The following is a 23,992-nucleotide window of genomic DNA, read 5'->3' on the forward strand; positions in this document are numbered from 1 at the left end:
CATCGTAGTAACTGCAGGTGAATTGCCCTTCTTCCACTGAACCCCCTAGTTGTTTGTCACATGACTGTAACATAGGTCATGACCTATGACATAAAATAGAGGTAAGTCACGTTGTACTGAGCTACTGAGGTTTTGGAGTTTTTTGCTACAGCAGTTGGACTCTCCTAACACAGATTTTTGACAGATATTGTCTCTCGTTTTGTTCTCCCACAAAACACAGTCTAAATTTAAAATCCTTAATTTTCTAACTTAGACAATATTTTTGTTGGCATATGAACATAAAGAACAGAGAGATTAGTTAGGTTGCCAAATATAGCATAGGAGTTCAGCAAGGAAGGCTTCTCTCTTAACTGTAGTTGTAATAAGAATACTTTAAAAGCTGCCGTCAGTATCAAAGGAAGACTCTCCCGGGTGAAGTGTCCAAAAAGGACCAGGAGGGGCTCCTGGCGAGGAGTCGCACCAGGTCAGAGGCTCATTCTTAGCACCCTCTTGAAGCCCACAGGATTCCACACCCCACCATCCCCACATCACGGTGCTAGCTGACACACAGACTTCTTACACATCTTTTTCAGCGGGGTGTGCGGACATTCATGCAAAGGCGCGGAAGTACAAAATATTTTGTGGTGAATCTTTTTATCACCAATGGTTAGACTTTGCATCCAAAGCAGGTGAACTCATGACTGTTTTTACCAAATGAAGATCACTTTTCGGAATTTAAAATCTATCGTCATTTCAATAACGAGGTAATCATTTTTTAAACTAACTTCGTTGTCTGCTCTCAATCTGATGTCAAGATTTACAGGAATACTAGACAAGGTGACACACAGAATTAATTAAACAACTACCCTGAATCCAGAGTCAATTCTTTGCGTATTTAAAACAGAACATAATTATGGGAAGTGTCCTTGTTCAACCATGTTTTTACTTTAAAATCATGCATAAGAATGCAAACGTATCCCTATAATTTACCACGTTAAATGTGTACGCCCACAGCTCTCCTCGGTCCCCATAACGCCAATGGCTGCCTTTCATTTTTTCTTTCCCGTTTAGGACCTGGAGGACTGAAGCTTCTCTCATTCCCTTTACACCAAATTGTCCACATACTCGACAGAGAAACTGCTGCGGAAAACCTCTGAGAAAAACAAACAGAATTCTCAAGTACTTGACACACAGAGTTTAAGATGATAAGCCTTTATAACCTGGGCCAGGCACACATTTTGACTTCAGATGTTTTAAAATATCTGTATCTTTGGACAGACTCCAAAATTATATGTCAACAGTTACAGAAGACCTGATAACGAAGTCATTCTTAAGTAGGACACAAGGCAGCAAAGTCACATAAAGCCAACAATCTAAAAAAATCTTCTTAAAGGGGGCCACAGGGACTCAAGCGTGTGGTTTTTACAGCCCTCCTCCCTACGGCTCTATCACAGTCATGCTGAATACCTGCATCACACAAAGATCTCTGGACTTAATTGTTGGGGGAACTTGACCCTGGGATGGTTATGCCATCATCTGGGTGACAATGGGTCTGTTTTCTTACTTTCTGTGTTTCTTTGTACTCTTCTCTCTAATAAGGGATTCATACCACAACATCTCTAAGATGCCTTCTGGATCAGAAAGCATACACACACACACACACACACACACACACACACACATACTCTCTTTCTATATATACACACCATGATATGTGTGTGTGTGTATAGAGAGAGGCCAAATCTTAAAATTGCTTACTTTATTTCCTCAGTTTAAAGTGAAATAGGATTCATCTGCATCTAAATACATCATGGAAATGATATTTGGTCCAAATGTCCAAACGCAGAAGCCTGATATCCCTAAAACTACAACCTCGGTTTACTTTACGATTTTCAAACTAAGTACTGATACCGTGGGACAGAAGAGGGGGGTGGTTTTCATACAAAATATCCTCAGGTGCAACCAATGGCATGAACAATCACTGAAGAAAAACTCTCTGAAGAAAAACTCCAAGATCAAGGAGAAGTAACAATGGTGCAAAGAGAATTAAAAAAACAAAACAAAACATGACTATAATTTGAGTTGCCTTTTTGTGAGCTATTCAAGAAGATCTGACTATGAGTCGAATCACTGGTTACTAAGGCCAGTGGGAGAAAGTAACTAATTATCTATCAGATGCAAGAAATTAAAATGAACTTTTTCTTCTACAGGAAAAAAAATGTGGAATTCTATCCGTGCCTCTCCAGCGTTTCTGTTTTCATCTATTTTTTAAAGTGGTGATGTCAAAACAACCCTTTGGACAACAGGAGAGGAGGAGAATGACTAGAAAGATCAAAGCAATACCCTGTTACCAGACGCTTTATAAACTGAGAAGACTTTGTAATGCAGGAGATTGTTACATATCCTCAAGACTGAGTTAATGTGCATAGGAAATTACTATGAGGCATTTGGGATCAAAATTGAAGTTGCCGTTGCGTGGCGTGTCGCCACGTTGGTGTAGAAATGGCTTCGGTGCTGTTGGAGGATATGAACTGAGCTAATAATGCAGTGCATGGATTCATACCAGCAATTTAGCAGCCGAGTGCCGAGGGTCCATACCTCTGAACGCTGCGATCTGGGAAGTCCCAGCCACGGCATTGCACGGTGTAAACAGAGCTGTCTTAGGGGTAGTGGGGCCCTGGGTGCCAGTTCAGACTTAGCCCCTAATTAGCTATGAGGCCTTGAGCAAATCATTTTCCCCTTCTGAGCCTTCATTTGCTTATCTTTAAATGAAACATCTGGGCTCAAGGATCCTCAAGTTTCAGAGTTTACAGACAAATACCAGAGTATATTCTATACCAGAGTTTCCCAATGCTAAATGCTTATTACAGAAATTGAGGAGCCTTTCAATAGTACCCATGCCTGGGCCACAATTAAATTAGATTATGGAAGGTTGGGCCTTGACACTGGTGATTTTTAAAAGCTCACAAAGGTTTTGCCCTGGCTGGTGTGGCTCAGTGGATTGAGCACCGGCCTGCGAATCAAAAGGTCACAGGTTCGGTTCTCAGTCAGGGCCTGTGCCTGGCTTGTAGGCCAGGTCCCCAGTGGGGGACACGTGAGAGGCAACCACACATTGATGTTTCTTTCTCCTTCCCTTCCCTTCTCTAGATATGAATAGACAAAATCTTTTAAAAAATTAAAAATCTCTTGTGAGTTTAAAAAATAAAGTCAAGGTTCAGATCCACTGTTGTAAACATAATCAAACATTTTTAACAACATTTAAAATACTTTTCATTATTCTTTTTGTAGACTGGCTGGGTCCTTTGTTTCCATTTTTTTTTCTATTTTAGCTGAAAGCAGTTTAATTATCTTTTCTTACTCAACAGAAAGGAAAATGGGTAGAAGAAAAACAACAGCTAATCTATTTTTCATTTATTGGATTCCTTGAAAAAAATGTATTGTTAGAGAGGAAAAATATTTGACCACACCAAATTTTAAGATGACCTCCATCACTCATTTAGTCATTTCTGTGATGATTATCCCCCATCTTCATAAATAAGGAAGGATCCAACTGCCAAAGCTAGGAACACACACACACACACAGGCGACCCGTGAGTGGGTTGGTGAGAATTTGTTGAATTTTGGTTTTTTCATTTGGCTTCTTCACCTAGGCTGCCTTATCCATAATAAGGAAACCAGCAGTTTAAAGAAGATAACCAACTTTTAAATAATCATTAGAAGATAAGATGTCATTCATCTAAGATAACCCCAAACTCACACTTCTCAGTATTGTCTATTTTCTATGACTATGAGGCTTTTTTAAAAAAAAAAAAAAAGGTCATAGTTGCCTCTTCTAATTTGTCAAGGAAAGACAAGCTTTTCCACTGGTAGGTGGGAGGCGTGTGGGTAGTTGAATATATGCACAGGTGCAATCAACTTTAATTAAGACTCAAATCACTTTAACAGGCAGATGGAAAAAATGCTTTAATCTTCTGTGAAGGAAACAGAGGCATTCAGGCACTAAAAATATTAATGCATGGGAAGAAAAGTATCATTTCCATTTTTCCTGAAAGATGCAATTCTGAAAATATATCCATAAATGTTTCTGAAGCAAACACTAAATGCTAAGAAGAATAATTTCTTCATCACAAAGGGTAATAAGGGTATTTCATTTCTATCAGAGTAAATGCAAAAACTCAGGTTGTTGTAATCACAGTTATTAATAGCTGTACTGGGGGGAGGTTAAAGAAGTCACACCTATTAGGGTTTTACAAGAAAAGCAAGGCAGGGATATTAAACCTTTTAGGGGAAATTTACTGATGGCTACAGAACTGAATATATACTGTACTACATTTCCTGATGATTTTCATTCACAGATTCTCTAGATAAATATGGTTAGAGAAATAAATGGTGTCTGGGAATTATTGTTGGCCACTCTGAAATTTTTATAGGATTCTTGAGGAAAATAGTCATGTAAATTTGAAAGAAAAAAAAAAGACATTTGCACAGGAAAAGTCTCCAATGAGCAAGGTTTGACTTTTGCCCCCCAGATGGCATTTTCTTTATTTTAAAAAGAGATTATTTATTTACTTGTTTTTAGAGAGAGGGGAGTAGAGGGAGAAAGAGAGGGAGAGAAACATCGGTCGGTTGCCTCTCGCACACCCCCAAACAGGGACCTAGCCTGTAACCCAGGCCTGTGCCCCACCAGGAATCAAACAATAGACCTTTCAGTCCTTAGGCCAATGATCAATATTCTGAGCCACACCAGCCAGGGCTGAAATAGTTAGGCCAAAAGATCAAGTAAAGATACAGGCAAAACCAATAGAAATATATTTAAATGATGATATCCATAGTCAGAAGGAACTCTGAAGAGCTAGAACTCATTTCTGATTGTTCTTCTACACAACATTGTACTTTTGCTCAAGTAATTGAAGTTCTTTGGATTCCAGTTTGTGAATGGGAAGGAGTTAAACAGGACTATTCCTGAGGTCTAGCAGATATTTGTGGAGCTCCTACGATGTGAATCACAAGATAAGAACAAAGAGTGGGAGTTAATGATGTTATTCTCCACTGTTTTCTTTGGAGCCAAGGAAGGGAACATACAAGAGTTCTTCTCTTGGAAATTTTGCGTGGCAATATCATTGACTTCTCCTTCCCTCCCTCCTTCCCTTTCTACCATTGTAACTTTTTTCAGCTTCCTTTTATGTTAGGTGCATGCCACCTGTCCCCTTGTTTCAACTCCTGTCATTCTTTTTTCATCCTTGTCTTTCATATACACACACATGCATGTGTGAGTAATGTAATCACAATGTGGCTCAAGAATAAAGGTGCTCATTTTTCATTTTTTTTCTTTTTTGTAAGTTAAATGAAAAACAGAACCAGGGCCTGGATTAAATGTTATTTCTTATTTCTGACATCAGGGACACTTTTTATTACCACGGTATCTTCTTTCATAAGTTATCTGGTAGCAGACTTCTTTGTGGCAAAATCAATCAATCTGCATGATGAACAAGGCCACAGAGCATTATAATATCCACTGTTTTGCATTAGGCTCATGGGTTAAAGATAGGAAGGAAGCCATGAAAAAAGAAAAAAATGGAAGGAGGATGAGGAGAGAGTGCTACTGTAATACAAGATGGTTTAGATGAAGCTGTAATTATACCTCAAACAAAAAACAGTCATCTCCTAAGGGTGTCCAAACCCAGTCCTGGATGCCCAGGTTTTGCGAGCTTCAGAACCTATGACGATGTTGTGACCTGGGCCAGGAGGGCCAGAATGACACCGTACAGAGGCAAAGAGGAAGAGGAACAGAGTATCTTCCTCAGACACTCACCTCTCGACCTGCCCGTCTTCTTTACTATTTATATCTTTGTAATAACAGTTTTGACTGCCAAATCTTGCCTCCGAAGGTGCTCTCTCTATTAATAAATGTATCTCTCATCTTCATTTGAAAGCTTGACTGACATTTCAAAATAAACATCCTGGCACCTGGAATAGTACTTGGCACACAGTAGGGATTTTATCAATGTTCACTGAATGAATAAAAGACTGAATTATGCAACACATAGTTGAAATATGTATGTATTATAGCATCAACAAGAATAAAATAATTGGGAATAAACTTGACCAAGGAAGTAAAAGATGCATGCACTGAACAGTATTCCCTCCAGTAGTTTTACAGGCTCACCCCACTGTCGCCTAGTATTCTAGGATTTAGCATAAGGTTGACCCTCTGTTTCCTTCCGGTCTCACCTGGACCCCTTTATGTGGCTGCATATTACCACTCACAGGGAACTTACTTGCTCTTTAAAAGGAACCCCTCCCCAGATGGAGACCCATCAGCTGCCCTGATGGCCGCCTGTCCAGCTGGTCCTGTTAATGTTCCTGTCTCATGCCCTACCATTCAGCTCTCTGACATACAGGCCTTCCTAAAGATTTGCCATATCCTCTATGTTTTTACTTTCAACAGCCTTGGAACACAGGTGTCTGAAAACCCTATTCTGATGGATTCCATTTTGCTTCTTTGTAGATTATATCTGAATGCAAGTAGGTGCCTTTTAGACCTTTCTTTTCCTCCCTCATCTCCACACCCAGGGGCTGCTGTTCGTTGGACGCCACTAAAAATGGAGCTGCCACGTGGGCTCACAAGTCCCCCAGGGACACAGCACTCAGGGATGGCTTTCCTCCTCGGGCTGTGTAGCCTCCACACACTTCTCTGTCCTTAGAAGAACTTTTAAAATTCATAAAGAAAGAAAGAATGCTGAAGCACAGGGAAACCCACGTTTTGCACCAACACGGATTAGGAGCTGGCCTCACATGACAGCATCTTGCGGGTCTTTGTGAGACTCCCACTGATTTCACAGGGAAGTAGGTCAGGGCTGCTTTTACCTGGGAAGCCTCGTGCTGCAGGTTCCACCGAGCCATGAGGGGTGAATATTAAACATTGACGTGCAAAGCAAGCCTCTGCTTAATTAGCATCTGGGTACAGACTTGCCTAGGAAAGTCATGGAAGTTAATACAACATGAGAAAGTTGACAATAAGCATTTCGACAGCTATTTCTGAGTCCGTAACCTTTCCCTGGTGAGAAATACCACGGATGGTCATTTCATGCCTTACCTCTCGTACGAGTTAATCATTCGATAGGAGGTCAGCATTCTTTCTGTGTCTCTAGTTGCACACTTGTTTTTATATAACATTGCAGTGTTTGTTGTTGTTTTCCACATTGTCTTTTTCAAGTGCTGACTTTAATTTTTTTCTCATGATGACTAACCGCTTTAGGAGGAAAAGAGATTCTATTTGAATCTGCTTAGAAGCAATCCTTCACACATCGGCCTTTTAACCACCCTCCCTGGACATACTATTTTCTCATAGTAGGTACTTTGGGTCTTGTTGGTTTCAACCTTATTCATTGGTTCATACCTTCTTGGGAGCAAGCTCTTATTTAAAAGAAAAAGTATTTGTAATAAAAATATTCATTTGAAAACGTGTCAACCTGGTCATGCTGAAGTTCCTCTTATGCTGATAAATCATCTTTCACGATCACATGGTAATGTTGTTGCCCACCCTTCTGTACAATGAAGAAGGCCCCTCTGATCTCAGAGCTGTTTTCCGTATGGAAAGGGCGACCGTGCTTCACCAGGTGTGATGTCCCTCCTCCTCCAGCGCTGGGACGTCACCCGGCAACCTTCAAACAGCCCGTGTCCCGCGGGAACGGAGGGCGGCTCGCACTCTCACCGATGCTTCAGTGCTCCTCACCGCAGCTCTCGGATGAGCCACTTAAGATGTCAGATCGTTTATCCAAGCCTAACTGAAGAGAGCCGTGCAGACAACGTGGAATCTCTACAAATTTAATTCCTTTTGACCTCACTTCATTTTTAATAAAATATTTATTCTCTCCACAAACATCTAGAAGTCAGCGCCCCTTAGAATTTACATTTTACAAGGTCCCTCCCTCTATACTATATTCTCTAGTTTTTGACAACAGCCCTGTGAGGTAAGTAGGAAAATAAAACAACTGAGACTTGGAGAGTTTGTCTTGCCCTAAAAGCATAGCTCTTCGGAGGCAAATGTGTCTTCGGACCCAAGGACATTTGACCCCCACGGTTTTTTCCTTTCACAGACCTCCAGGGACTCCCCAATCCACCTTCCATTACAAAGAGATTGTTTTTTTTAACTTTATTTTTACCTTAACATTTATTGAGCATCTTAATTTTTTTAAGATTTTATTAATTTATTTTTAGAGAGGGAAGGGAGGGAGATGAGAGAGAGAGACAGAGAGAGAGAGAGAGAGAGAGAGGGAGAGAGACATCAATGTTCAGTTGCTGGGGGCCGTGGCCTGCAACCCAGGCATGTACCCTGGCTGGGAATTGAACCTGGGACACTTTGGTTCCCAGCCTGCGCTCAATCCACTGAGCTACGCCAGCCAGGACAAAGAGATTGTTTTTTAAGATCGTCAAACAAAAAAAAAATTTAAAACAAAGATAGAGAGATGGCAATACATTTTTAGCATCCTTATTATCTTCTGGAAATTAAACAGTGGAAGGGTCGTACCCAACACCATGTATAATCTAGCTGACAGTTTCTTTCTATAATGTAATATCTTAACATTGCTTCCAGAGCCATCAAGTGAACATCTACGCCATGGTATTTTCCATGGACCCTACTAAAATTCTTTTATAACATACTGAGATTAGATTATGGACACTTCCTTCCCTTTTCTAGCTGAGTGCTGCCTGGTTTCCCCAATCAGGAACAGGACTGATTTCCCTTCTGATGATTTTACATAAAAATCACCTGAACCTGGGCTCTCCACTGAAATTCCTGCAGTGTTCAGTTTTGAAGCACCTCCATTGGGGGAGATCTCGGTATCCTGGACAACACTCAGATTATTTTCAATATTTGGAAATCATGAGCGTCCTGTTAGACTTTGCCACTAATAGCATGCTAACTTTGGTGAAATCAATTAAGTCCACAAATATAAATTAATTATGCAAAAACAGTCATAGAGGCAATAGGCATTTGATAAATATAAAGTTGCCATTTAGTTGTGGAGGTTAGATACCCACGTATCCACTTTAGTTCGGGAACACATGTGAAGTGGGCTGTGTGCCAGAAAACGTGCTCGTGGCTGCACGTCAAGACTCGGCATTGAGTGCTGACAGTTTGGCTGGGGAGGCAGACATTCACGCACTATTCACAGTCCCATGCCAGTGATGGTGTTAGAAGAGCTTTGCCTATGTACGTCGATGAAGGAGCAGAGCTCCTCAGATGGAATCAGGGTGGAGCCCATGAACGATTGCTCATGAGGGTGTCATACTGCATGCAACCAGGAGAAATGTCTTCAGATAGAGTGGCCAACAAACACAGCCATTCTGTGAGATGTAAGACAATGAAGAGTGAGAAGAGAACAGGGCCAAAGACCAGTTAGGAAGCCCTGAATGATTCCAGAGTGAGCAGAAGAGGACACTGGGTTGGAGGACATTAAGGATAAAATGAGGGACAAGAAATGGAGGCAGCAAGTCCAGAATATTCACATCGGTGGTTTGGCCATGAGAGGAAAATGGAGAATCGTGGCTGGATGTAGCCATGAGGAGAATGTAGCCATGAGGAACCACTGAGCCATGAGGAGCCAATAGGAGAACCAAGCTGTTTTTTGCTGAGACATCAATGGACAACGTTATGATAGTTTACCTTAAATGATAATTTACATAATTTGGTTTAGAAACCAACGTGCATTCTGCGGGCTTCGAGGGAGATCATCCATTATCCAAAGGAGGACCACTGTGAGGCAATCTGCTTTCATTTCTCAGGCTTGAAATTTCTCTTTGGCCAAATTGACAAACAGCTCATCACTTTGACTTCTATCTCTTGTTATTAATCATTGGTGTGGGGCTGATAACCAGTCGATGAAAGAGTGAAACTGGACTGTAAATATAGAGGCAACTGTGATATTCGGAACGTGGTAACTTACAGAGAGCCATGCTTTCCTTCCTCTCTGATCACCTTGTCGGAAGCTGCCAACATCCCAGCCCCTTCCCAGCCTTCTATTTCTTGGGAACCCTGGGTCTCCTATGTGAGCCACAGGAACAAAACGACATTAAAATGACCACCCATAGCATTATGGCTGGAGGTAGGGTTCAACAGTATGTGAATGCCCCTATTCTCCACCTGCTGACTCTTTCTACGTATTATTTTCTGTTTTTTTCTTTCTTGACTTAATTTTATCATTTAAATCTATAACAAAAGAACCAATGCCAAAAAGAAAAAAAAAATAGAAAAGTGCTATTTTATTGAATGCAACTGAAAGTTTACCAGAAGAAAATGTAGGAGGAAGTTTACTCTGCAGCATCAATGGTCAGATAATATTACAGACTTCCGGACTTAAAATATTTCCTGGAAGTTCTCAGCTCTGGCACATGCGGCTAGAAAGGATGTCTGTTCTAAAATTCACGTTACTCTCATTCCCTCCTCCCCTCTCGGATTCTCCTTAATCTTCCCACTCCTTTCATCTGGGAGTAGCAACGGCCCAGGTTCTCCAGCTGACTGGTTAGTCGACCAGGAATGAAACATTTAATGTAACGGGCTCCCATCAGCTCACAACAATAATGAGCTTCCCTCAGCTGAGAAACACCATGCGCCACTCTAGACACTCATTACATTTGGAATTGCCACCCATTTACTTAGTTCTGAAAAATAAAATTTTTGAGAGTGAAAAAAAGAACTCTTTTCCAATGTTTTATAACTGAAACCCATTTGTACCCAGAAGCACATGCATGTAAGACCACCAGTCACATGATAACGGCTCCCTGCATTCACGCAATGCCTTTCCGCCAAGAAGGCAAATGACTTAGTTGAATGGGTTCTTCACTCTTTTTGCTAATTGAGTTCAGTAGTGAACGATGTCAATCAGGGGGGAATTTCTTCTTTAAAATGTTGCTTTCTATTATTTTCTTTTTAAAAATCCATATTGCTATCTTCCATCTTTGAGAAATTATCGATTTTCATAGCTCAGTTGCTTACACAGAAACTGATGACAATTTAACATCTACGAAATGATCTACATTTAAATGTTTTACGGCTATATTCTTTATATCTATCTCCTAATAAATCTGCCTACAATGGGATGGGCGTTTTTTTTTAAATAGGACACTTAAGAGCACAAGCAATGAATTTAGTGTTTAGCATAGTGCCTTTTTGGTTGAATAACTAGATTGATTTCAGTGTGGAATTTTCTAAGACATGGATCTAATTTCTTTTCTTTTATTTGATTTTTTTTCATTTAATGGTCAAACATTTCTCACGTGGCTTTTGTTTCCTCAAGTCTACTCGCCTATGAATTCAACAAGTTCCATAAATGCTTATCAGGTATCAACTTTAAGAAACCTTGCATTAGGCCAGGTGTTACATGAAATAAAAAGCTAATAAAAAGGGATAGTCTTTGTCTTCCCTGGCCATTTGTCTTAATGGTAAATAACACAGAAAAAAAAACTTTGTAAGGCATATGCCATTATAAAGTGCTCTCAGAACTTGAAGGAGAGATTCCTTACAGACAATAGCATTAAAAAAAAATTCTACAAAACAGCACATAGGCTCTTAGCAGGGATGTAAGATTTAGATTTTGTTTTCTGGGGTTACTGGGGAAGTCCTTTCAAAAAAAGAGAACACCAGCAGGAAGGGGGGCATTTATTTGGGGATCTACAGATCATCCAGTAACCCACAGAGGCATCCAACATGGCTGGAAGAGACTCATACTTTTAACATCCAATATTTTCATTTGAAAAGTGAAACACTGCGGCCTGCAGAGATGAATTGACTAATCCAAAGTCTCAACGCTCTTCAGTGGTTGAGCCAAGATGGAAGCCACCACCTCTTGTGACAACCAGCCCCCGTCCTAGCCTTCTAGATCATATTCACTTGGAATGTGGGACACCCACAGGGGAGTATACATGTCCGATAGGAGCCCCTTTGTGTACCTAATATTTTAGTGCTTATAGATGTCAAAGTGTGGAATACACACAATATTGGACACGAATCAGAAAACTGTATCTTCTGTTTCAGGCATTCAACAGGAGGGAAAGAAATCTGTCTTAGTACATTTCACGTGTGTAAAATTAAATACAACTGAGTGAATCTCTATTTTAAAAAAATAGACAGAGGTAGCTTTACTTCTGAATTGAAAATGCGTTTGCATTTTAGAAATCAAAAAGTAGAGCGGCTTCTTTCTTAATGGAGAGAACCGCTGATTAAATTGCCGACAAGCAATTGCACTCACAGGCTCAGCAGCCGGAGAATACACACACCGGGGATAAACATGTCTGCCCGCATCCATCAGAGACAGCTGCGGGCTCGTCCCAGCAAGGTGAGCAATTATTTATGAAATTATGTCTTCTTCAGTGGTTCCATGTTTCAGTCCTAGGAGGAGCTAAACGAGGGTAACCGGCAATGTCATGGTCCCAATTAACTAAGAAGTCACGGGCATTTTCAAACTTCAAGGGATTTGACTTATATTCTAGTGAGCCTCATCATCCTGAAAGAAAATGTATTTAGCTTTAAAAGTAATAACAGTTATATAGGTCAGGGTATTTGCAGGGTATTTGCAGACCGGTGTTTATTTTTTAACTTTATTTTTCTCGTCCACACTATTACAGACGTCCCTACTTTCCCCAGATTAGCCCACCACCACCCAGCCCCCGCTTCCCTTCCCTCTGGCCATCACTTTGTTTATTTTTAGTTTTACAGATAAGTGCCTGATTCTGTCTCTGACCCATGAACACAAATCTAAGACAAAAGAGGTGATGCTCAAAAGCATTTTGCACAGGGCTTTTTTGGAGTTTTTGTTTGTTTTACTAAAACTGTTTCTAAGTGAGTGATGCTAGAGCCCATTGCCATTGGCTAGGGGCTTTTAATCTGTGGACTGCTTCCCCCCCTGGGGTAGCCACAAGCCATGAAGCTACTGCATAGTTATGAACAAGAGGTCAGCAGCTAAAGATACAAGCGCTACACCCCTGAGGTAGGGTCGTCTAGTTGGTAGGTCACTACTGAAGTCTCAGAGAACACAGAAATGCACACATGTGTCCTTAAGTTAGGCCCAGAGCCACAGAGGTGAGAGTTAGGCTCACAGAGGTGAGCACTCAGTTTCTTTGCCGGGTCATTTGGGTGAGCCCAAGGCCCAGCGGGCAGACCACATGCCATCAGGAGCAGCTCAGAGTCCTGGGCTTACAGAAGAGCCCAGAGCAGTGACTAGGATATTCCAGAGTGAATCTGGGAGGATGTTGAAAGGCTGTCCACCCCTTTCCTAAACTGTTGACAATCAGTAAGTGGTCCATGCCATTTAGGGACAAATTCAGCTTTCTCTTATTAACAGATAGTCCTGGGAATGGTAAGCTGATGAGTCATTAGAGTTCCGATGATAACTACTACCTGTTAATGGTAATAGGCCAATTATAGATAAAGTATCACTAAGACCAGAAACTCTGGAGCTAAACAAACTGGGTTCAAGTCCCAGATTTACAACCTATGTGACTCTGGGTAAGTTGTGCCTCCGTTTCGTCCATTTTTAAAATGACCATGTTAACGTCACGCACCTTGGAGTGGAGCTACGAGGACTGGATGGATGGAAGATGCTCAGGACAGTGTCTGATACAAAGTAAACAGCGGTAAAGTAAGTGTGTGCTACTATAATTACAGAAGCATTTGCAAGGAAAAGGCTGGATACCACACTCCCTCCCCAGGTTCTCAACGCTTGCTTCTTTGATGCATCCCACCCTGGGCTTAGTTGGTCTTCATATCATTCCTGGTACAAATGATATCATTTTCCAAGAACCTCCCTCGTCCCTTCATTCCCCCATTAGTGTGGTCAGGTCTAGCTCCCAAGACCACTGGCCCAGTCCGGCCAGCCAGACCTCCTCATTACTCGCATGGCACCTCCCCTCCCTGTCTTCAGTGTCCCTCAGTGAAGACTCCCATTCTCTTGCCTGGCCTCTGAGTCACAGTGTCCTGTCCACTCTCCATCACTGATTAGGCCATGGGATGGGTTGTCCTCTCTAGATAGCACACCCTTGTCCTGAGTCATGGCCCCATCGGGGGACCCCGTTCTGTGCTGGCCAGTCTCCCCCCTTAAACGGCCTGGCCCCATCTCAGCAGATCTGTGCGGTAAGAACTGTTGCCACCCTGGCTCCCAGGCGCCCCTGCCTGTCTGACTGGTAGCATCAGCCCCTGCCTGAAATGGCCCTTACCAGTAGTTCTCAGACTTAACTGCTGAGGGATAGTGAGATAGCACACGGCACAGGACTGGCATGCCTATGACAGAGGTCCTAAGGAAGAACAAGAATGGACATTACTCACAGATTGTCCACCATATGCTCTGGGAGAACCTACAGGAAGTAAAACTGTTTTTCCCGTTGATCCATTCAGATGCCCCAACCGTCTTCTCTGCAAGCTGCCACCCAATCCGTAGCTTGCTTAAGGGGAGGAAGACATTCATCGTTTCAGTCTGTCTGTAGGTTACTTTCTCCCCTCTCTCGTTCTTACATAAATTCTATTTTTGACTGTGTTCGATAAAAACAAAGTTATAGATTTCTCTTGCCTACAGGTAAATGGCACAGTCCCTGGGTTATTGGTGATAAGAAGCATAACTATTACTAGGGTTGTTACTAAGTCGTCAACGACCCAGGCCTAATCCCCAGGAGTTCTCACAGAATGGTCTGTGATAAGGCTCAGGAGTCTGTATTTTTGACAACATGCAAGTGAACGTGATGCAGGGAGTGTGTGGATCACTAAGCTTTCAGTGTCCTTTGTCTGCCAGGCTTGGGATAACCTGAGCGCTTCCTCTGGAGCCTGAGCCCATCCCCGTGGTCCATGCCTGGGAGCGTCATCCTTCCCCAGGACTTGGCTTTATTCCCCTTCTGAGTACTGGACGGAGCCTTGCTAAGGCAGAAACCAGTCTGGACCACAGTGTGGACCCTGGACAGGGAGGCGCCCAGCAAACCCAGGGAGAGGAACCTGACAAAGGTGATGTGTAACGGGATCTACAGGCCTTGGTCTTGTCGGGTCTTCTGGAATCTTCCTCATGATATCCCCTGGGATATCGTAAGGGATTCTGGGTGTAGCTCAAGCCCCAAATGCCTTTAAAGAATCCCAGTGCTGCCCTGGCTGGCATAGCTCAGTGGATTGAGCGCAGGCTGCCAACCAAAGTGTCGCAGGTTCTATTCCCAGCCAGGGCACATGCCTGGGTTGCAGCCCATGGCCCCCAGCAAGTGCACATTGATGTTTCTCTCTCTCTTTCTCCCTCCCTTCCCTCTCTAAAAATAAATAAATAAATCTTTAAAAAAAAGAATCCCAGTGCTTCAGATGTTGGGGATCCAACCCCCACCCCTGGCCAGGCAGCTCCAAGGTACCAGGCCCACAGAAGTTCTGCCCAAAGTCAGCACGCTGGCTGGTCAGCAGTCGGAGGCTGGGGCTCACCCAGGCTCCACAGTAAATGAGAGATCTAGAGTTGTGGACTCTATTCTTCCCCTTCCCTTTGGTTTCTCTACACAGTTGGCCCTCTGTGTCCATGGGTTCCCCATCCACGTATTCAAAAACATTCAGAAAAACATGATGCTGATGTTTTCTACATAGTTAGGTCTATGATGATTGTGTCTGTGCTGAAAATGTACAGCCTTTTTCTTGTCATTATTCCCTAAACAATATGGTATGACAACCATTTATATTGCATTTACATTGTACAGGGTGGGCAAAAGTAGTTTACAGTTGTGAGTACGCAAAATAGAGTTTATTCTTGTATTATAATGCATTAATTATTATATTATTTTCCTTATGAACGACTGTACACCCACTTTTGCCCAATGCTGTATTAGGTATTACAAGCGATCTAGAGATGATTTAAAATAATGGGAGAGTATCCATAGATTATATGTAGATGCTACACCATTACCATAGAAGGGACTTGTGCATCCTCAGATTTTGATATTGAGGGAAAGCTGTACCTAATTTTTTCCCACCCACTCTTTGTCAGCCCCTCCTTTCACAGGAATGAAAAGGAATGAAGATATATTCCTTACTTATTTTGTTTGCTGAATTTTACTGAAAAAGAATATTTTTAATAAGCTAAAGAGTAGCTGTGGGTTCCCCTAAAATAAAATGACAGTCACTCCACGGCTTCCAGGACAGCTCAGTTTTTAGAAAGCTGATGTTTTTGACCATCTCAGATATGAACCCGAGGATCCCATTTAAGACTTAGTAAAGGGGTGAAAGTGGCCTTTCAAACTAAAGGTCACAAAGTCCCCACACTGAAGGTCAAACACTTAAATTAGACGACAGTCTCTCCAGACCAGTTTGGGGATCTGGTTTCTCGGCCCACACCTGATCCATGGTGTGATGAGGCAATGAGGAAAAGCCTGAAAGGAGACTAAGAGAAACAGGGAGGGGAGGACAGGCCACACGCATCAATCAAGAGACCGAAAACCAAGGGAGGAGGCAGGAAAACCACAAGAAACAGATGTAAGAATTTAAGTGAATTTAAATGATATAGCAGTAGAGGGCTGGTCAGCTTGATAACCTCTAATAGCCCCTGAGGGCATCAGAGTAACATAATAATCAAGCTATCAATACCGTGTCACAATTACAAATGACCAGGGGCAGTGACAGTCACCTCTGTGTGAGGCCTTCCTGTTCAGATCACCGTGCTAAACACTTTATGTGCACTAGCACATAGTAGGCACACATCGAGGATCACAACAATGCTGAATCATGAAGATGGCTATATTATGTTAGTATACCCTTCTTTTTTCCCTAAAAGTGGGATAATAAATAAGTACATTTCAAAAATTCCTTCCAAAATCATTCCTCTTAAATTTAAATTCTTTCAATATTTCAGTTAGTGAAAGCAAGTTGGATCAGTTGTTTTGCCGGCAATGCCTAACATTTTAGGCATCGTTGGGCCTCAAGTGACTTAAAAGGGAGAAGTGTGTGGGGATGGCAGTGGGGAGTATAGGGGTAGATGTTTTGTTTTGTTGGTTTGCATATTTTGGGGGGATGTTGTTTCTGTGTTTTTTTACTTTTTGTTATTTATTTATTATTATTATTTTTTTTTAGAGAGGAAAGGGAGGGAGATAGAGAGAGAGAGAGAAACATCAATGTGCAGTTGCTGGGGGTCATGGCCTGCAACCCAGGCATGTACCCTGACTGGGAATTGAACCTGTAACACTTGGGTGTTTTAACAAAGTGAAAGGAGAGGAAAAGGTTACATCTGATTCCCAGCCATATTTCATCACACCTATAAAACCCATTTATATCAATAACTGTAAAAATATAACATCTAAAAGTCTTCCATGGGAGTGTTTTTAGAAGGCTGCAAATGAAACTTAACAGCAGAAAACTCTGCATCTCCATGGATGTGGAATACTGTTGAGAACAAGGAAGCTCTTTGCCGGCTCCGGCTCACCCTGTTTGCTTCTTCCCCATGACTATGCCTGGGGAGTGGGTCCGTACCACTTCTTCCGTTTGCTCCTTCTCTGGCCTCATTCAAGACCTAGTGTTCTACAGATTCTAATCAAAGGGTGTATAAGATAAAACCAGTAAAAGAAAGATAAAAATTCCAGGTAGAAAACGAGCAGTCGAGTCCCCAAATCACTGCAAAACATGTTGGTACCTCACCTACTTCTCATGTACACACAGAACTGTACAGCGACAAATGACAAGTTAATCACTTCTGCTATGCCTCATATCCCCCATCTCTCTGCACAGATTTAAAAAATATTAATAACCAATTCAAACCACAATTATTATCATTAGAGACTATCAAGTATCCTCATATATAGTTAAGCAGAACAACAATGTCCCATCGAGTAGGAAACAATGCTTCCCAGAACAGTTAATGTAAAGACCATATTTAGAAAATTGTAAAGGCAGACAAAATTGATTCAGAGTCTACCCCTATTATCTCATTTTATCTCTTCCTGTTGCTTCATCCCCATCAAGAATTGTAAACTCTTAACATATGAAATTATTAAATTGTGTCTTTTACAGCTTATTAGAAATAAGAGTTGAGGCATATATTTTATCTGACATAGATTTTTAAAAATTAAAATAGGAGTAAATGTGCTTTAAATGGAATACCAGAAAATTAGCAAAATCGACTCTTCCAGTAAAGCCAGAGGGGTATGGAGAATAGAAATACCAGTCTTACTTTTATTCCTGAAATATAAAAAAAAAATACCACTTGACACTCAGGAGCCATGAATGTTATACTACTTCACATCACTTACTCTGTCCCTACGGTATCAGCAGGTGTCTACAAATCTTGTCTGGCAAGAGTGAAGGGGAGAGTTGTATCACTGAGCATTCTGCCACAGTAATTATAGATTAACTCTCAATCATCATCAATTCTGGGTCGACTTTTTGGAGCACAGAAAGATTCTGAGAGCCCCTATGATTTTGTTAGCATCTGATAGTGTCTGTTTTCTCCCAGAGTCAACAGTAAAAAGCATTAGGTTATTTATCTGTGCTATCAGCATTTTCCCTCCTTACCATTTACGTAAAATAAAACACTGAAGTTAAAATAACTCAGGGCATGCCCTTTCTCTGGAGAGTTGGTACACGGGAAGAAATTCAGTCCTCGGATCCCTAAAAGCTATAAAGAGCCTGGATCCCTTTCCCACGTACAAGCTTTGTTTCAGAAGCACATGAAGCTCATTTTGGAGTCAAATGGAGAAGTCTGTGACATACAGCACATAGGCTGATTCTAACAGATGGATTTTTCTTGAAATAACTTCATTAGTTAATCATTTCTTCTGCAGATACTTTTTCTGGCTAATTGATAGAGCTGCCAGCTGGCGCTGGGAAGGATCATCCAAAGAAATGGGTAGGTGAGGAAAAACTCCGATCATCTTACCAAGTCTAGGACAACATATCTATGGCTTTCGCCATGACGTATTTGAGAGTAAATTTTTTTTCTTTAAACTTTTTTTCCCTCCCTTATCCCCCCAAATCTTACCGGATCTGTGTTTAAACTGAATTTATCACCTGTAAAAACAAAACTTCACCCTTTAATAAATATAGATCAGCTTTTGCCAAACTTGACATCAGCGACTGGTGATTTTGTGGGCCAGCTGATCCCTGCGGGTGGGTGGTGCCTTGTCCTGTGCACTGCGGGCTTTTAAGCGGCATCCTTGGCCTCTACTCACAAGGTTTCAGCAGCATTCTCTGTCCTGACAGCCAAACCTGTCTCCAGACATTGCCACACGTCCCTGGGGGCAACGCTGCCCCAGCTAAGAATCGCTGTTCTTATTTTTTAATCCAATTTTTAAAATAACTGGATGTATGCATGGATGGGTATATTTAACTCCAGACATGTCTAACATATTACATATTGTTGACTTTTAGTCAGGTAAATGAAATGTGTTTTTTTTTTCTTTGAAGGGGGATTATTGATGCAGTTAATGCTTTCATAAATCTCTCTGGGTAAGAAAAATAGACAAGATAAGTGGTTTATAACTACCAATGAATATTAATAATCTAAGGAGTGTCATCATCTTCATCATCAAAATTATTAAGGATTTCTTTTCCTTTAGGGAAAGTCTTTATGTGACTGTCTGAATAGATAAGTAAGAAAATCCTGTGTTGGGATCATCTGAGATATAAACGGTAAATTATCAGCCCGGGTGCCTGAGGCATTTTTGAAGAAGGGAAAGCAGTGTGATTTAATGAAATGGACAATGAGAAAACTAGGTCTGTTTCGACTTTACTCTGTATTTCTGGAGTGATTTGGAGCTCACAAAAGGATTAGACATTCAGGTACAAACATTTCCTGGTCTTTGAAATTCAGTACTAGATATAAATGCTCACTAACTATCTGTCACATAGTGATTTCCCCCTCGTGTATATGCGGATGGACCCAGGAAGAGAACCACAGGAGTAAGATGCGCATCACCACAGCTGTAGAGGAGAAACAATGAGCCTCTTCTAGTTTAGAGTGAAGGTCAGAATGTAACAACATCAAGTATGCAGAAAGTCGTTCATTATGTTAAAAAAAAAAGACCAAATTCCATCCGAATTGCTATCTTTCCAGCAAAAGTTTTCTAAGAGTAGCTCAAGTGGGTTTTTAATACAAGATAAATTTAACATTGATCAATTCCGTGTCTGAATGTATAATTTCTCCCTCCAAATCAAGATAGTTAACTTAAAATTTCTAGTGTCTGTTTTCTTAGTTAGACTTCCCAGTGCCACTTTAAGAACTTGGACTTTCCATTTTATTTTTAAAAAAATCATTCTTCATTTAAAATGGCTAGGTTATAGGGTGCCGATTTTCCCTTTTGGTTTCAGATGACACTCTTGAGCACAGCAGAAGAAAACTAACATCTTTTGAGATTTCCACTAAGTGGACTGCCGGTCGGGCACTGCCTACAGTGCGTTACGAGTGCCTAAGAGCTGCGTGCGATTTGAAGCCCCACAGGCCCCCGCGGGGCTGGCGACACCTGCACACTTACTTTCTGAGGGTTCCTTCGACCTGCGGCCGCTGGATGACTTCCTCAGCAGGCTGCGTCCCGAGGTGAAGAGGCTGGTTAGTTCTTCCAACGGACTCGTGGGCGTCCTGGACCGCGAGCCGCCGCTGGGAGCCGCCCCGTAGGTGTTGACCGAGGCGTTGACCATCTTGCTCCCATCCTGCGACACGGGCCTGGTGGTCGCATGAGGCACCGACGGGGAGCTCCTGGAGAGGCTGCCAGAATGCACGGCGTCGTAGGGGGGAGGCCTTTTGAGGCTGAGCGGGGTGAGGGACCTCCCCATGCTAACAGGGGACGGGGAGGCCGAGTGGCTCTTCGGGTAGCCGTGCGGGGACTGCGTTCGGTACAGAGTGGACGGCGGGGGAGGGGACGAGGAGAGCACGGACGCCGTGGCCCCGGGCCCCAGGGCCCCGCTCTGGTCCTTGTCCAGTTTAGGGTGGCTTGAGGTGTGTGGGGGCAGCGAGGAGGGAGACGCCCCGGCCTGTTTCAGGTAGGACACGTTCTCCAGCACGGGGAGCTTGGTGACCTCCAACGGGGTGAGCGGGGACTCGTCGGAATTGGGGGAGCACTGCACGGGGGCAGGCGGGAACACCAGCAGCGGGGGCCGGTGCGAGAGCAGGTTCGGGAAGGGCGGGGGGATGTCACAGAGCAAACCCTTCGGGGTGCATGGCACTGAGGACTTGGCGAAGTCCAAGTCAGGCACCGTGGGAGTAGCACACTGCGAAGAACAACTGTGATGGTCAAGGTCGCATCTGGAGTCTTGGCCCAAGTCGTCAAAGATGGGGTATTTCATTTCCTCGTAGACGGCCTCGCTCTGGTCGTCGTCCTCCCTCCGGAAGTCTCGGAGGATGTTGCCCACCATCTCGATGTACACGGGCTCCTCCTCCTCGGGGTCCCCCGCGGGACTGCTGACCTGGGAGAGGGAGGGGTCGCGCGTGAGCGAGGTCCTCCGGGGCGCGTGCTTCTTCATGTACGTTTCGTCGAAAGACGTGCTGAGCTGAGTGTTCGGGTTCCGTTTCGGTTTGGGAGGAGGGATCTTCTTGGAATATTCGTCACTGTTGGGTCTTGGTTTGGCTGCAACTAAAAAGAAAGAGGAAACGAAAGTAAAGTCGATGAAGGCCATGGTGACGTTTTCAAAAATGATTTGCCCTTGGATTTACTATCGTACACTTTTCTAAAACAAAGATTTTATTTATTTATTTTTAGAGAGGGAAGGGAGGGAGAAAGAGAGAGAGAGAAACATCAATGTGCGGTTGCTGGGGGCCGTGGCCTGCAACCCAGCTATGTGGCCTGACTGGGAATTGAACCTGCAACACCTTGGTTCGCAGCCCGCGCTCAATCCACTGAACTACTCCAGCCAGGGGCTATTGTACACTTTTGATGAGAGGGATAGTCTGCTTTATTCCTGGCTGGAGGTTTACACTAAAACTCAATGAAAGTCAATTATTTCTCATACTTAGAAAAACCTGACGACAACAATAGTAATATTTATCTCACACTAATGTTAATAATCCAGCACTGGTACATGCATTAAAATCAGGACTATTCGTCCTTTTGTCTCAGAATTTTTAAACAGAAACCTTCAGAGGCAACGTGTTGGATTTTAAAAATCACAAATTTCATAAAGATTAATCTCCATGATTTAACAGACAAGCTCAGGGGAAAAAAGTCTAGAGTTTCTGTTAGCACAAATGGTCAAAAAACACCATGGGTTCTGAGTCCTGTGAATGACGTGGCTACTGTCCACAGTCACATCTTGCTTCCATTTCAGATAAAACCGTCTCAGCCTGCCAGACTTAATCTCTGCTCTGGTTCAGATAAGTAACTTCTACAGAGATGGGACTGCAACTTCGGGGGAAATTGAGGTGAAAATCTCAGGCGTCTAGAAAGTTAATCTCCAAGTCCTCAGGTGCTGTTGATTAGGGTGCATTTGTTGTCGTTCATAAGATTTCTTATGATATCCCAATGCTCTCTTGGAATGCATTCATTGGATGTGTTGTCCTGACACACAAGAACCCCATCGAGACTTTTGCCAGGGAATAATCCACAGGGTGACATGTAAGCTTCAGGAATAATTTCTGGAAACTCACAGATAGGTGGCCCACTGCGCTGCACAGCCTGCTGGAAGCCCGCCCCACCCCCTTCCCCTGCCGCCACTGCCCTAGTCCTTGTGATAGAACACCAGCTTCTGACACCTACAGTGGGGTGGAACAGGCTAGCAACATGTCTGTGACTGAAATTAATTGTTTAGCACACAGGGAAGGTACTGAAGTCTTGTTATTATCTCATTATCTCATTGTGTTGATATATGATTACAGTGATTATCATTATTATGCAACGTGGCAGAATGTAGTGGCTGGTGGTAAACGGTAGCATATAATGAAAGTTGACAATATAGCTTCTAGGTGTAAAACTATGAGAAAATAATAGGCTCCTCTGCAATTTGCAGCCTTAAGGGAGGAGGGTGTCAAGGCACAAATCGGGAAACACCTGAAATCGCCTTTGTTTTTACCAACTAGCATGCTCAAGACACAGGGACTCACTATAGGAGAAGCAAAGATTAGCTGGGCAGCTGCTTTACACATCAATCATGCCTTCAGAGAAAGGGGGCCCATCAAGGATTCTGAAAGTGGCCATGCCTCTCACTTTTCTAGGTCATACCTGCTTTCAAATATTCCATTCTGTTGTGCCATGACGTTAATTCTACTCACTATATCAAACAGCTTTTTGAACTGAAGATAAAGTATCTAGCCAGGAGTGCCAAACTCTTTTTCACCAGGGGCCACATCAGCCTTGTGGGTGCCTTCAAAGGGCTGAATGTAACTTTAGGGCTGAATAAATGTAACTACTCCTGAACAGTTAGCGAGAGCTCGGCACTGCCGCCGGGTAGAAACAAGGTGCTGGGCCAGATAAAACAAGGTGGAGGGCGGGACTGGGCCTGTGGGCCTTGTGTTTGCCACCTGGGATCTACACTTTTCCTTTAACTCAGAATAAACTAGATGCCATTTTCTAGGGGATACAGCAGTGGGTGCTTTTAGTTCCGAAAGCAAAATGTCTAAGGACATACTGGGGTGAAAAATCCCCAAAGAATTCTTTAGGAGGGACCCAAAGTGACCAATACAGCTCTTCTCTATATCTTCTACTAGTTTTATCTTTTGTTTTTGAAATCTATTGTATATATTAATTTTCACAATGTAAATGTCACCAGGTTCTATACAAAAGCCTGAGCCCCCAGAAAGTGCAATTGTACATCCTTGAACAAGGTTGGCTTAGCTCTGGAGGCACTTGGAAAGACGCAGGACCAAGGAGAACAGATGCCCCCCCCAGACTATTCTGAAGCTTGTTTCCTGATCCTCCACCTCAGGGCATCATGCTAAACTGAGTGACTTATGCCCTGGAAAAGTGTTCGCCTCTGACTCTTGGGTCCTCGGGACTGAGTGGTGCACCACTGGGGGATGTCCACAGAGGGAAGGAGTCTGGATAGCGAGGTGCTCTGCGAACGGAGGGCTAATAGGAAGCAGGAATTAGCGTG

General features: G+C 42.8%; 1 protein-coding gene across 2 annotated transcripts in view; it reads right to left on the reverse strand.

Moving 5' to 3' along the window:
* NYAP2 (neuronal tyrosine-phosphorylated phosphoinositide-3-kinase adaptor 2) overlaps window positions 1-23,992 on the reverse strand; it is a 217,508-nt gene that overhangs the window by 58,967 nt on the left and 134,549 nt on the right. For both annotated transcript variants that reach the window (XM_028511047.2, XM_036022784.1), the window contains one exon: window positions 20,446-21,540. In XM_028511047.2, the coding sequence (XP_028366848.2) occupies window positions 20,446-21,540 (1,095 nt within the window). The remainder of the gene's footprint in view (window positions 1-20,445; window positions 21,541-23,992) is intronic.

Source organism: Phyllostomus discolor, chromosome 4, assembly GCF_004126475.2.
Source record: "Phyllostomus discolor isolate MPI-MPIP mPhyDis1 chromosome 4, mPhyDis1.pri.v3, whole genome shotgun sequence".
Taxonomy (NCBI): domain Eukaryota; kingdom Metazoa; phylum Chordata; class Mammalia; order Chiroptera; family Phyllostomidae; genus Phyllostomus; species Phyllostomus discolor.